Source organism: Conger conger, chromosome 7 (genome assembly GCF_963514075.1).
Source record: "Conger conger chromosome 7, fConCon1.1, whole genome shotgun sequence".
NCBI classification, from domain to species: Eukaryota; Metazoa; Chordata; class Actinopteri; order Anguilliformes; family Congridae; genus Conger; species Conger conger.
Window position 1 is genome coordinate 62,384,566 of NC_083766.1, and position 15,652 is coordinate 62,400,217.

Here is a 15,652-nt window from a genome sequence, read left to right on the forward strand (position 1 = left end):
TTAGTTCATAGTTTCTTGTTAAGGTTCTAATTCAGCCCTGATTGAATTAGGTGGTATATAACTTAAACTTCTCAAAAGATGTGATCAGCAGTACTGATGTGGTGGAGCTGGGGCTACAGGGTTAGGTTCTTGTCCCAGGGATATAAAATCAATATTTTATAAGGTTACAGGTCCAGTGTAGTGAGCCGCCAAAGATCATCAGCGGCATTTCATTCTGCACTGACGTGACGCCCCACAAGGTCTAAGAAAGACCGGGCAGAGCAGGACCCAGAGATGACCGTGACCCAGGAGCTGTTCCGGTGTATGTGCAGCATCCTCAACAAGCTGACACCCGAGAAGTTTGAGCATCTGTAGAAGCCTGGATCTAAACATGAATCTGGTGTCCTTTCTCCCACAGCTCAATGCTCCCATCAATGACTCCCCAAAAGTGACTCTTAACTTCCGGTTGGCGATTCTGAATTGCTGCTGGGTGGAGTTCAACCGGGCCAATGGCTGAGGAGCTCTCCATGCACCAGGCCATTAGCACTCTGCTGAACAGCCAGGGGGAGGGGGCACTCGAGTGCCTGTGCTGTCTGTTGTCCACCATTGGCAGCAAGCTGGATTGTGGTCAAGCCAAGGTACTGCAGAGCAGGCTGTATCTCTTTCAAAAATGAAATCCACACACACACACACACACACACACACACACACACTGACTGTCCCTCTCCTCTCTTCTCTGCAGTACCCTATGGATAAATACTTCCATCAAATCGAGCAGATCTTGAAGAATGGCAAGAAGACATCCAGAATCCATTTCATGCTTCAAGAAATAACAGACCTGAGACAGGTACTGTCACACCCCCCTTAACATCCAAGCCTCACCACTGTTCTGTTTAGCCACACCCCTAAGCATCCATGCCATGACCATCTTTTCTTTAGCCACACCTCTAATAATCTCAGCTCCACCCCTCTTATCTGAAGCCACACTTCTGTTTAGCCCGCCCCGCTGTATTGGGTAACTTACCTCCTTTGCCTCATATTCATGTTGAGGACTGTGATGGGATGTCACTGTGATGGCTTACGAAGTTAAGTGCAGCAAAACCATTTGTCATACCTCTCCATGTCTGTCTTTGCCCTTTTCAATGTACATGTCCCTGGTACCACTGTCTGGATCTACCTGTAGAACATTAAATAGCAAATGTCTCATTTGCTCCACCACTGCTTCTGGTCGGGAAGAACGTGGAACCCACAGGGATCAGGCCAGCGGTGGAGCGGAAGGGAAGAGCACGGGAACCGCAGGGAACACAGGGACCATGGAGGAGAGGAACACAGGGACCATGGAGGAGAAGAACGTAGGGACCATGGAGGAGAAGAACGTAGGGACCATGGAGGAGAGGAATGTTGGCAGGGAAGAGCCATTCCGTTCTAGTCGCACTCAGACCTCTGTGCACACTCAGATTTGGCCGACTCGCACACAAAATGATAATGTCATGCTGTGATTTTTTCAACAGCAACATTACTGCCAAAAGTCCAGCCAATATTAGCTGGAAATAGAAAACTTCAAAGTGCCCATTACTGATCTGATTGGTTGGGTAGGTAAGAGGCACAGAACAATGCTCCTGTCTAGATCCCATCAGAGCACACGCAACATTGGCGTGATCGCCAGCAGAGTTCAGAGACTGTGTAGCTACAGCACCTTCTGATTCTCAGTTTGTGCCCATTTCTGTGTAGCTGACAACGTATGTGAGCTAACTTCCTTATGTTTGCGTACCTCCATGTTTCTATAACATAACCAAGTTTCTCACTGATACGATCCAGTAAACACCTCAAATATTAAGGGGTTTGATTCGTGCCAAATATCTGGTGTATGAGAATGGCTACTCACACATCGTGGTAAGCCAATGACACAGCGACTGCTGAACAGGCAGCGGCACTGATTGGCCAGCAGCGGAGACTGATGAGCCGGCAGTGGAGAATGAGAGACCAAGCGAGCGGCTACTGACACTCCGAGGTAGGTGGGTCGCTAGTCCAGGCAGGTGGGTCGCTAGTCCAGGCAGGTGGGTCGCTAGTCCAGGCAGGTGGGTCGCTAGTCCAGGCAGGTGGGTCGCTAGTCCAGGCAGGTGGGTCTCTAGTCCAGGCAGGTGGGTCGCTAGTCCAGGCAGGTGGGTCGCTAGTCCAGGCAGGTGGGTCGCTAGTCCAGGCAGGTGGGTCGCTAGTCCAGGCAGGTGGGTCCCTAGTCCAGGCAGGTGGGTCGCTAGTCCAGGCAGGTGGGTCGCTAGTCCAGGCAGGTGGGTCGCTAGTCCAGGTAAGTAGGTTGGTCTCTTCTCATTGGCCTCCACTGGCTTCCTATTGCCGCACGCATCCGATTCAAGGCCCTAGTGTTGGCATTTCAGGCTGCTAAGGGGACTGCCCCACATTACATACAATCCCTGATCACTCCCTACTCCCCAGCTAGACCACTCCGGTCTGCCAGCTCTGGTCGTCTTACGGTTCCCTCTCTACGGGCACCTGGCGGTCGAGCTGCACGTTCACGCCTGTTTTCCGTTCTGGTTCCTCAGTGGTGGAATGACTTGCCTACCACTGTCAGGACAGCAGAATCCCTCCCCCTATTTCGACGCAGACTCAAAACACACCTCTTCAAACTCTACCTTAGTCCTCCCTCCTGATTTACCCCGCCCCCCCCTTCTGATACCCCTATCCCTGTCTAACCCCCCCCCCAAAAAAAAAAAAATTGCACTTATGATGACGACTATATGTTTAGAACAGCAGTCCAGGTGTATTTTCCTAGTTCTGGATGTGATGCTTTGACTTGTGGTAGAACCTATGCACTTGTAAGTCGCTTTGGATTAAAAGCGTCTGCCAAATGACTAAAATGTAAATGTAAATGTCTCGGTAAGTGGGTTGGTCCAGGTAAGTGGGTTGGTCATGGTAAGTAGGTTGGTCTAGGTAAGTGGGTTGGTCCAGGTAAGTTGGTTGGTCCAGGTAAGTAGGTTGACAGCCTAGGAGTGTCAGTAGCCGCTCGCTTGGTCTCTCATTCGCCACTGCCGGCTCATCAGTCTCCGCTGCTGGCCAATCAGTGCCGCTGCCTGCTCAGCAGTCGCTGTGTCATTGGCTTACCGCGATGTGTGAGTAGCCGCCCTCAGCCTCTCATACACCAGATATTTGGCACAAATCAAACCCCTTAAGATGTGAGGTGTTTACTGGATCGTATCAGTGAGAAACTCGGTTATGTTATAGGAACATGGAGGTATGCAAACATAAGGTAGTTAGCTCACATACGTTGCCCGCTACACAAAAATGGACGCTAATGTTGTGCAAGCTCTGCGGGGATCTAGACACAACCATCGTTCTATGCCTCTTACCTACCTAACCAATGAGATCAGTAAGGATCTGATTGGTTCAACAGGTACTTTTAAGTTTTCTATATCCAGCTAATATTGGCTGGACTTTTGGCAGTAATGTTCACAGCATGAGACGGCTCAGTTTGGAGAGCAGGGAGATGAAGTTTTGAGCATGAAAATAATAAATCTGTGTGCGAGTAGGCCAAATCTGACCATTTTTGTGCATTCACTGGCTCAATTTCCATGTTAGCATAACGTGTTAGCTTAGCTTAAAGACTTACCTCCTTCAAAGTGAATAAATACACCTTACAGCAACTCTGAAGCTGTCTTATATACACACGCTATCGTGTGTATTTGAAATACACCTTACAGCAACTCCAAAGAGTTCTCCTTATCGCACGCAGGCACCTTTCTCTCTCCTGCTGTGATTGACCAATTACCATCTGAACCCCCTAACAATGTTACTTTCCTCTTCTCCCCGCTCTGGGCACCTGCCCGGAGCTCTAGCCCAACTTTTCCTGAGCACCTCCTCCTGGCCCGGAGCTCCAGCCCAAGACCAGCTGCACAACTCCCTCCTGCCACTGCTGATTCAGCTGGAGCACCAAGCCTGTGCCCTTGCCCACCCACTGCTGTTCCTGCCATCTCTTTACCTCATCTCTGCTTCCACTCTTTAATTGGACATTTATGTTCTTTTTGTCAGGTTGTGTGTTTTTCTGTATCTGTGTTGTCGTTCTGGAGCCATTTTAATTTGAACCGGTTTGACCCGAGGCAGATGGGTTCCTCCACTGAGTCGGGTTCTGCTCAAGGGTTCTCCCTGTCAACCAGGGAGTTTTTCCTTGCCACTGTCGCCCTAGGCTTGCTCTTTGGAGGCCGGTTCGCTGTATAGCTGCTGTTGTTCAGGCGCTTTGTTCAGGTGCTTTGTTCAGGTGCTTTGTTCAGGTGCTGTACTTATAAAAATGGGCCATTTCATTGTCAGGCCATGCGGCTGTCTGGAGCTCTGAGTCACCTGTACTTTACCTGTAATAATAATAAAAGTAACGATGGGGAAAATATGCAATAAAATAAAAAGAACATGATGAATATGAATAACACGTTCTTAAATACAAACGAGAAAAAAAATATATATATACAAAAAAATTAAACTAACATAAAAAAGCAAAACAAAAAAAAGGAACAGTAAAAGGAAAATATGCATGATTATGGATGGGCTGGATTGGGATATGGTATTGCATAGATAGTGTATGTATGTGAGTATATGTTGGATAGGGTGGGGTTGGGGGGTTAGTCCACAGGCAAATTGTATGATTTTATGAAAGGACCCCAAATATTTGCCACGTGTGAGCTTTGGTGCTGGTGTGAAATTAGTTCCATGGATATGTGTTCTTTGAGTAGATTAAACCATTGTGTTGTGTTTATTTTGTGTCTTGTTTTCCAGTTTAAGAGGATGGTTTTCTTGGCGATAGCTAGGGCAATGATTACAGGTTTGGTATTTTGATTTGGTGGGTTGGTTGTTGAGAGGTCTCCTAGTAGACAGAGGGATGGACAGAGTGGAATGCTACAGCTCATAATGAGAGATATTTGGTCAGTGACTTGTTTCCAGAAATGGGGAGTTGGTGGGCAGAGCCAGGTCGAGTGGAAGTAATTATCTGGGGTGTTCAAAGAGCAGTGAGTGCAAGTGTCTTGAGTCCACGAATCCCATTTTAAACATCTTTTGGTGGGTGATATGAGTTCTGTGAATTACCTTGTATTATATTAGTTGCAGGTTAGTTTTGGTGGTCATTGTGAAGGTGTTTCAGTCCACAAGTCTGAATTGTAGCAGAGTGGTAAGTCTTTTTCCCAGGCTTGGATGCGGAGGGATATTGTTAGGTCTCTGGTTGATATTAGTTTGTATAATTTGGAGATTATTTTTTTTGGTGTTGATTATTTTATTAATTTCATCCATTAGCGGTGGTGGTTGTAAATAGTTGTTCATTATTTTAATTTAATATTTTAAAACAGATTTTAATTGAAAGTACTGGAGGTATTGCTCTTTCCCAATATTATTTTAGATGTGTGATACCTTTTTGTTTCCATGAGGTGAAGAAGGTGTTTTGTTAATCAAGAAGTCGGGATTATGCCATACTGGTGTGTATTTGGGGTCATTGTGAATTTAGTTAAGATTTTGTTAATTTTCTGCCAGGCATTCAGAGTTTGACAGTGTTTTTGAAGCAGTTGTGGCATTTTATAGGGCACTGAGGAATGGTAGATCGGAGATGGAAATTTCTTTACATTCTGATTGTTCTATTTTTATCCATGGGTTGTCCTGTTGGTTGGGATGAATCCAGTTTGTGACGTAGTTTAGCTGGTTTGCCGAATAGTATTGATAAAAGTTTGGGGCTTCCAGTCCTCCTTGAGTTTTGAGTTTCTGTAAGGTAAAAAGTTTGATCCGAGGCGTTTTATTTTTCCAATAGAATTTAGTTGTGATGGTGTTTAATGAACTAAACCATTTTGTGGTGGGCTGGGTTGGAATCATTCTGAAGAGGTAGCTAGTTAATTTTTGGTCATTTTTACAGTTGCTATTCTGCCAATTAGAGACAGTGGTAAGTGTCCAATGGTTTAAATCATCTTCAATTGTGTTTATTAACGGAATGAAATTAAGGAAAAACAACTCTGACAGCTTGGTGGAAATATTTATACCCAGATATTTGAGTCAGGTTCTGCTCAAGGGTTCTCCCTGTTAACCAGGGAGTTTTTCCTTCAGGGAGTTTTTCCTTGCCTATGTCACCGTAGGCGTACTCTTGGGGACTCTCTGTAAAGCTGCTTTGTGACAAAGCCCCTTTGTTAAAAATGCTACACAAATAAAAAGTGATTGATTGATTAAAGTAACACTGTACAGGACCACTCAGCACGCAGAGGACACTGCTGCAAACCCCCTCTCCCTGCAGCTCATGAAGTAACGCTCATGAACATTGACAACGCTGTCTTCAGTCCTGCATGAGATCCAGCTCCTTCTCTCCTTCATCCTCTAAGGTCTGAGATCACAAATAATGTTCCAATCTAGAGTTTGATTTTGTGTTTGATTTGCACTTTGTTGTACGTCGCTCTGGATAAGAGCGTCTGCTAAATGCCACGTAATGCAATGTAATGTAATGTAATTAAAAAACATTATTAATAAAAAAACATTCCAGAAGTGTTAATGTCTCTTGAGGGCAGAGTGCTCTCTGCAAACCCATCCATACATGTATTTGCTACCACTCCTGCAATATCAATCCCTCTTACCCAAATTTATAGACATGAATGAAAAAAAAAACTTTAACACAGGTAAATGATCACGTGCAGTGCCCTGCAAAATGATGAATCACGCACATGATACAATTGAGAAATGATGTTGTTGCAGGCAATGAGCTATATTGTATTATCAAAAAATGATTAAAAAAAATATACGATACTATATACTTATACTATAAATTAAAGAAAGGCTCTCGAAAAAAAGATTGTTTATCAAGTCATATTTTTAATTAACATTGGTTCACAAGGCCATTCATAGTTCCAGGAATCGTAGTTATTGAATCAGCTACATCATACTTACAGATTACAGCTGGTTATACCAATGTCACAATACTGAGTACCCTTCTTAAAAACTCTGAACACGAGTAGCGCAACAGCAGTCTATGAGGACTCATCAAATATATTAATCAAATTAATATATATCAAATAGACCCCAGTCCTTATCTTTGTTGTCATGTTAGCACTTAGTCTTTCAGCGCACTTGTCCCTGGTGGTGGGTATGCACTTTGCACTTTGTTGTACGTCGCGCTGGATAAGAGCGTCTGCCAAATGGCAATAATATAATGAAATAGAATGTAATATGTGTCTCTTAAGGCTTTCCTGAAGTCAAATGTCAGAAACCCTCAAAAACATCCTTAAGTATTGCATTTTCCCTTAAGTAATGCGTTAAAATCCGTTAAGTGTTGCATAAAACACCAATTCCCTCAGTAAACTTTAAGGTTAGCTCTCGGAAAACAAGTTTTTGTTAGCCATTGGAGGAAGAAAATGTCCCTCCGCGAATTTGAAAAATTGCTCTAGACTACATGACAGGCGAAGTTAATTGAACATAATTGAGCACGTCATCTATTTACGATATCGCAAACAACTTGGGAGGCGAACTCGATCAACCAATATACCAATTGCACTGCGGTTTTTTGCTAAAATTGTCAAAGCAGTGCTAGGTCTACAGAGGAGAGAGTCATTACACTAATTAATTTATTTCATATTTCATCGTTAGCTTCTTAAATTACTCTCACTCTGCTACTCCGTCGGCTCAGGTGGTCTGAGTCCACTCTCTAAACCGATGAGTCCTTCCCAGAAATGTTCTTCCCATTTTCGTGGACTCAGATACATCGGCTGAGGACGGTCCACTTCCTATCAAACAATGTTATTTTGGCTTCACAGCGCTGTAATTTTTTTTAATTTTAACGTTACTTGATCGAATATGGCTTGCTATAGTTATCAACGGGTAGCTAACTAGCTAGCTATTAGGCTACTTTAGTACTCACTGGTTTTGCTGGATTCCCTCCTATAGCTAATTGCCCAATTCTTTTTTCGCAGATACGCATATTCTCATATTTTTTAACGACCTCCTCCATTGTCTTCACGGCTATATTGATCGCGTTAATCTAATCTGTTATTTCCTCCCACATCTTCTGTTTTTTCACAGTCGGATTGAGTTCGCTTTTTAAAATGTTTTTTATTTTCACGTATTCCTCCAACAGTATACACTTCCCCTCATCCGTCCAATTTGGTTTCGTTTTTTGTTTTCCGTTTTTAAATATAGCTAGGTTACGGTATGTTAGTGGTTGAAACCTTATTTTATTGTATAGCCTACAGTCAATGATCGTAACCGACGAGATAACGCATCCATGGTTACGGTCAAATTTTGCTACTTAACTGTTTCCCTTACCTAAGAAAAACGTCTAAGGGTTTATATGCAACACCCTCAGCTAATTCCCTCCGGGGAAATCAACCATTAAGTGTCAGAGTTAAGGGAAACACCTAAGGTGTTTTATGCAACCGCGCTGGCCCTAGGGTGAGAACACCTCTTTGGGGTAGAACGGCCATTTTGTTTGGGGGAGAGTTGTGCGGATCTCATTGTGGCTACACCGGGGATCGAACCACCGACCTCATGCACCTTAACCACTACGCTACAGGCCGCCCCACTTACGGGTTCATGGGCAGCACACCGGACACCGGAGCGCACGCGACAGACGAGATCAGCCCCTCTGATGAAGCTGACCATCACTACAAAATGGCCGCCTCTGGCCATCACTACAAAATAGCCGCCTCTGGCCATCACTATAAAATGGCCGCCTCCAATGAGACCGCTCCTGAACTGACACACTGATGAGGCCGGTGTTCACACACAGCTCACAGCACAGATTCAGGACTGAAGGAGAAAGGGTCCATTTGCAAAAAAAACATTTCCCTTCAGGCAGCTTCCTCGTGAGCAACAACACGCTCACCCAGCTCAGTCCCACCAGTGCTACAGAGCCCCGCCGCCCTGGACGACTCCACACAACCGGCAGACACGTTTCAGGGTCACCGTCTAACTGCGCTTTCCCGTTTACCCAATGACTTCCCACCTTTTGACCAGCCTACGGATGCCTGGACAGGGAAAAAAGTACAAGCTATCAAGCCATTTGTGCAAGAGGAAAATATAATTTGGAGATGACTAGAGGATTAGTACAAGATTGAAGGTTATTATACTACTGCACTAAGCGAACAGGTAGAGGAAAACAGTAAGGCTGAAGGTTATTATGGTATCATGCTATGCTACCAGGAAAAGGATTAGTGTAAGGTTATTATGCTATCATGCTATGCTAACAGGGAGATGATTAGAGCAAGGTTATTGTGCCAACACGCTATGCTAACAGGGTAAGTTAGAGTATGTTTATGCTATCGTGCTATGCTAACAGGTCGAAGAAAGAAAAGAGCATTCCTTACCGAAGCGTTCCTTACCTACGGGTTTGGCCACTGGCACGTTGCCAAGGTAACGCACCTGGAAGCGCTGGAACAGCTCGTTCTTTGGAGCAGGGAATTCTGGGAAGACAGAGGAAGGGACGGCGAGGAGAGAGGGAGACACAGAGAGGGGGAGAAATGTAAATAATAATAATCATAAAACCTTATGAAAACATATAAATATTAAACTACAGAGAGGCTGAGTTTGACAGCGAGCAGACCCTCCAGCTGTGTGGAAGCTTGGTTACCCTGAAAGGGAATCTCCACCAGTTTGGAGGGGTCGATGTCGAGCCGACCGAGGCCGCTCAGAAACCGTGCTACTAACTGCCAGTTCAAAATACCCAACCGACATCCAAAAATGTCTTACCAACATTCAAAAATACCCAACCAACATTCAAAAATACTCAATCAGTTGAAAATTCCCAAGCTGACAGTTGAAAAATTACATTACATTAATGGCATTTGGCAGATGCTTAGACTAAGCAGGAGACAATCCTCCCCTGGAGCAATGCAGGGATAAGGGCCTTGCTCAAGGGCCCAACTGCTGTGCGGATCTTATTGTGGCTACACTGGGGATTGAACCACCAACCCAGTCATTTTTTCCCTCAAAATTCTACACACAACACCCCATAATGACAACATGAAAGAAGTTTTTTGAAATTTTTGCAAATGTATTAAAAATAAAAAACTAAGAAATCACATGTACATTAGTAAATGTGGATGCTGCTTTGAAGGTCCCAATGAGCACAGTGGCCTCCATCATCCGTAAATGGAAGAAGTTCGGAACCACCAGGACTCTTCTAGAGCTGGCCGCCCGTCTAAAATGAGCAATCAGGGGAGACTAAGGGAGGGTGACTAAGAACCCGATGGTCACTCTGTCAGAGCTCCAGCATTCCTCTGTGGAGAGAGGAGAACCTTCCAAAAGGAAAACCATCTCTGCAGCAATCCACCAATCAGGCCAGACGGAAGCCACTCCTTAGTAAAAGGCACCTGAAGGACTCTCAGACCATGAGAAACAAAATTCTCTGGTCTGATGAGACAAAGATTGAACTCTTTGGCGTGAATGCCAGGCGTCATGTTTGGAGGAAACCAGGCACCGCTCATCACCTGGCCAATACCATCCCTACAGTGAAGCATGGTGGTGGCAGCATCATGCTGTGGGGATGTTTTTCAGCGGCAGGAACTGGGAGACTAGTCAGGATTGAGGGAAAGATAAACGCAGCAATGTACAGAGACATCCTGGATGAAAACCTGCTCCAGAGCGCTCTTGACCTCAGACTGGGGCGACGGTTCATCTTTCAGCAGGACAACGACCCTAAGCACACAGCCAAGATATCAAAGGAGTGGCTTCAGGACAACTCTGTGGATGTCCTTGAGTGGCCCAGCCAGAGCCCAGACTTGAATCCGATTGAACATCTCTGGAGAGATCTGAAAATGGCTGTGCACCGACGCTCCCCATCCAACTTGATGGAGCTTGAGAGGTGCTGCAAAGAGGAATGGGCGAAACTGCCCAAGGATAGGTGAGCCAAGCTTGTGGCATCATATTCAAAAAGACTTGAGGCTGTAATTGCTGCCAAAGGTGCATCAACAAAGTACTGAGCAAAGGCTGTGAATACTTATGTACATGTGATGTCTTAGTGTGTAGAATTTGGAGGAAAAAAATTTAATTTATTCCATTTTGGAATAAGGCTGTAACATAACAAAATGTGGAAAAAGTGAAGTGCTGTGAATACTTTCCGGATGCACTGTATACCCCCAAAATAACCCAGTCCCCATAAAGAGCAACAACCCCATTAATATGCTGAACCACTAATGTTAGCTTCTTTAAACTCCACACATCACCACTCCTGGACATGCTGTACGAACCCTGCCCAATGTTTTCAGGGGTTGCGGTTCATGTTGGAATGTGCATGCACACATATATACACACACACACACCTAAACACGCACACACACACACACACCTAAACACACACACACACACACACACACTGGCATGCACACATATATACACATACAAACACACACACACACCTAAACATGCACACACACACACACACCTAAACACGCACACACATTCCATTCTTACACCTGGCATTCTTTCCGGATGCACTGTATGCTCACACGTGCTCACATACAATGCCTTGTGGCTACGGTACAAGCCTGGGACCCAGAAGGTTGTTAGTTCAAGCCCCGGTGTGGCCACGATAAGATCTACACAGCTGTTGGGCCTTTGAGCAAGGCCCTTAACCCCACATTGATCTGGGGGATTGTCCTCTTTTTTTTTTTGCCTTAACAACATTAGACCAGCTGCATAGTGTATTAAATTCTGTCCTCTTCCTCTCCACAAACATAAATGGCTGTCAGACAGAGGGGGTTATGGGAAGGCTGGGGACTTGGCCGGGCCTTCCAGAGCTGCAGGACGAATCCATATATTTCCACGGTCCCCGGAATGCCTGTGAACCGGCAGGTCCCCGCTCTGCGTGTTCCGTGAAAACACACAGGTCTTGTGAGGACCTCCCTGTTGTGAATATTTATTACTGTGGTTCACAGGGAGAAATGCACCAGGCTCCACTTCTGTCGGGAGTCCAATCTCCAATTTATCGAAAAACATCTTCACAAGGGAAAAGACACCACGGCAGCAAGCTATTCAGGAAAATCAGACTTTATTAGCAGAAGTGCATAAAGCCGGACCAGTTTTTTCAAAAACATGGACCTCGAATGTCATTTTTACACCCATTTCATACACCCTCCAACTCCTCCTACAGCTTCATTGTCGCAAATCACCCACACTGTTCTTATCTTAAGTCCTCCCAAGCTCCACCCACAACAGGTGCAAACATCCATCCATCCATCCATTATCTGAACCCGCTTATCCTGAACAGGGTCGCAGGGGGGCTGGAGCCTATCCCAGCATACATTGGGCGAAAGGCAGGAATACACCCTGGACGGGTCGCCAGTCCATCGCAGGGCACACACTACCATTCACTCACAAACTCATACCTTTGGGCAATTTAGACTCTCCAAACAGGTGCAAACATCATTGTGGCAAATCGCCCAAGGTCCTCATGCTCTGCCAGCTCTGTACAAAGTTCATGGCGCTCTGCCAACTACTAACAGAGTTCAGGACGCCTCCCACCCTCGCAAACTGCTTGCTAACACACACATCATCCATGGTTTTTTCTACGCATCCACGTCACTGTATATTTCTAACACGAACTTATGAGCAGGCTGCACGGATGGTGCAGTGGGTAGCACTCACAGCAAGGAGGTCCTGGGTTCGAATCCCCGTCGGCCGGGGCCTCTCTGTGCGGAGTTTGCATGTTCTCCCCGTGCCTGCGTGGGTTTCCTCCGGGTGCTCTGGTTTCCTCCCACAGTCCAAAGACATGCAGGTTAGGCTGATTGAAGAGTCTACATTGCCCATAGGTATGAGTGTGTGAGTGAATGGTGTGTGTGCCCTGTGATGGACTGGCGACCTGTCCAGGGTGTATTCCGGCCTGGGATAGGCTCCAGCCCCCCTGCGAGCCTGTTCAGGATAAGCGGGTTAAGATAATGGATGGATGGATGGATGGAACTTATGAGCAGTAAATCATTGAAAATATACAGACATACTAAACATTTGATTAATATTCTCTTCTAAGTGAGTAAATGTACGTTGCATTCTTTGCATTCTTTGCACTCATTTCAACAGTTTTCACTGTGGTTTCTTGCGTTTTCATAAGCTCAGCTATAATTAATGTTCTAGGTTCATTTTATTTGATAACAAGCAGCGTACATGTGATATATTGATTATAAGTCACTTACATATAGATACACTTCTGGCATAAATCATCGAGAGTTTTGGAGAAACCAGCTGTACAGGCATATCAGACATCTCGCTCTGCCCACTGTCCTTGACTGTCTACACGTCAGCTGGCTGCTTTATTCAACTCCGGTTACATATGGGTCACTGTGTAATTCTAGCACAATTTAGCAGTTAATCAGTTTGAAACTATACAGGTTACATATCATACTTTAATATGGATATATTGATACACTTTTAGCATACATCATCGAGAGTTTTGGAGGAACCAGCCTTCTCATCAAGGTTGTGTCACGGTTATTCCCGCTGTTGCCACGAGAGGGCCAAGGATCATTGGTTCCACCTGTTCCTCGTTACCTCCCTGAGGGTATTTAAGACCAGCGTGTCATGTTCCAGGTCTGTCTTGCCATGTTTTATATTTATTCATGTTGTCTTAGTCACGTAGTGGCTTACCATGTATTATGTTAGTCTAGGTTCGTCATGTTCTTTAGTTATGTTTCGTTACGATTTATTTTCTTGTCATGTCTAGTTATGTTTCGTACGATTATATTACCTTGTTATGTTTAGTGGTTATCGTCTTAGTTTCGCTTTGTGTTATGTTTTGATTTATGTTTATTGTTACGTTAACTGGTCGTTGTTTATGCATACACTTTTACATGTCTTTCCGCAAACCTTGCGTTCCGCCTTTTCTCTCTCTCTTTCTGTCATTCACTCCCTAATTGTTTCCATTTGTCTATTTACTAAAACACTAACGCTAGATCAGGATTGGGTAGAAACTAACAAACTAATCATGTGTTCATGTTACCTTACGTTTCTCGTGCATGTCATTTACTAATTTACTAATGCTAGGGCAGGATAGGTTTATTACTAATGATTACTGATCTCCTTGTTAAACTTGTCATCCATCGCACCTGTTTTCCATTTCCTTGCTACGCTCTAACTAATTGTCTACACCCGCATTTATAGCCCAGTCGCGCAACTGTTCACTGCGAAATTGTCTGCCTCTAGTTTACTACGCAACTCTTGAGCATTACTTAATATTTGATATCACGTTACGATCCAAGCCTGTTACCGACCATTATTTATTGATTTCTGTTTTGTTGACCACTGTTTGTTTTTGACCACGTCCTCGCCTACCGTTTTGTACTTTTGCTTCGCTGATTGTTTCATGGTTTCGACTCCCGCTTTGCCCACGACTACGCCTCTGCCTGCCGTCCGCCTGTTCATCTGCCCCGCTGACAGCTCTCCTGCTACCGGACCTCCCTGCACGTCTACCGACTACGAGCTTGCCTCTTCCCTCGGCACCGTGCTTCTTGTTTGTTTACTATTTGTTTGGCTGGATCTACGTGTATGGACTTTGCTTGTTTTGAGTACGCTCCTGGGATTCGTCCCGAATAAAGCCCTGAGGGGTCTTTATATAACTATTGTTTCTGAGTCGTGCATTTTGGGTCCAACCCCCACGCACCCGTCTCACAGCGGGCACTATCTTTTGTGTTCAACCGTATGCCATTGACACAGCCTGTAAAGCACCTGGTAGACTCTGCACTAATACGAGCCAGGTTCGGTGCTGGTGTATTATTCGCTAAAATAATTTATGAGAAAAGGTAAGGAAGGCGTTCAGCTGAGAGTATGCATGTGCTGTCGCCTTCCTCAAGGGTTTTGTTTTTCTTTGGACTCGTGTGAGTCGGCGGTAGAGGGACGGTGTCCCCGGTACATGTATTTTGGTTTGCGTTTTGTCCCGAGCTGCGTCTCGAGGTTTTTATTTTCGTGCCTGGCTTTTTTTTCTCGCCGGGTTGTATTTTATTTTTGTTTCTCGGTCTGTGACCATTTGTGCCCAGCTATTGGCACATATCCTGAGTTATTGGTTCGCCCTGTTTGTTAAGGGTTGTTTTCTGTTTCCCATAACCGTTTTTGGGCTATTTCTGTTTCCCCTTTATAAGATTTGTGTTAATTTCTTTTCCGGGAGAAGTCCTTCCCGTGGCTGTGTGCTCCTATCTTTGGCTACTGGGTCGTAGTGAGGAACACGCTCGCGTGTTAGTCTAGAAGGGTTCTAGCATTGGAGGCCCCTGGCTCTCCGCCCTGCTCGCCACCTTACAGGTTGAGTCTGAAGCCTTCTCCTTCTTGGTGGAAATTAACCATCTTCATCCCAAAATCTTTGGACAACTGTTCAGAGGTTCATGGTTAACACCAGACAGAACAGCCACAAAGTTGGATACTTTATAAGTCATGGAGTTACTTCCAAATAAAAAGTTCAGCCCTGGAATTATACTCAACTGATTCATGGAAGCATAAGAAGTAAATCATGAAAATAAAAAGCAATCGTGTTTAAATTTTGCAGAAAGGCATGTTTAACCAACCATTCACAGTTCAGGTTTGCTTTGAATCAGAGATTCCAAAGACAGGATCTGCTGTTGTCACAATTTTATTTTCAAGATAGACTGTAAAAAAAAAGAGAAAAAAGTAGAATCTTTTATTTTTTATTTTTATGTACGCATGGTACGTACAGGATTACGGCTGCCGGTGCCACTGGGTCTGA

At 44.9% G+C, this 15,652-nt stretch overlaps 1 protein-coding gene across 1 annotated transcript in view; it reads left to right on the forward strand.

Annotated features, from left to right (window-relative positions):
* Positions 1 to 488: 488 nt before the first annotated feature.
* Positions 489 to 15,652, forward strand: part of LOC133133593 (eukaryotic translation initiation factor 4 gamma 1-like) — a 34,863-nt gene continuing 19,699 nt past the window's right edge. Inside the window, exon 1 of the mRNA XM_061249694.1 lies at positions 489 to 617. Coding sequence (XP_061105678.1) covers positions 489 to 617 — 129 coding nt within the window. The remainder of the gene's footprint in view (positions 618 to 15,652) is intronic.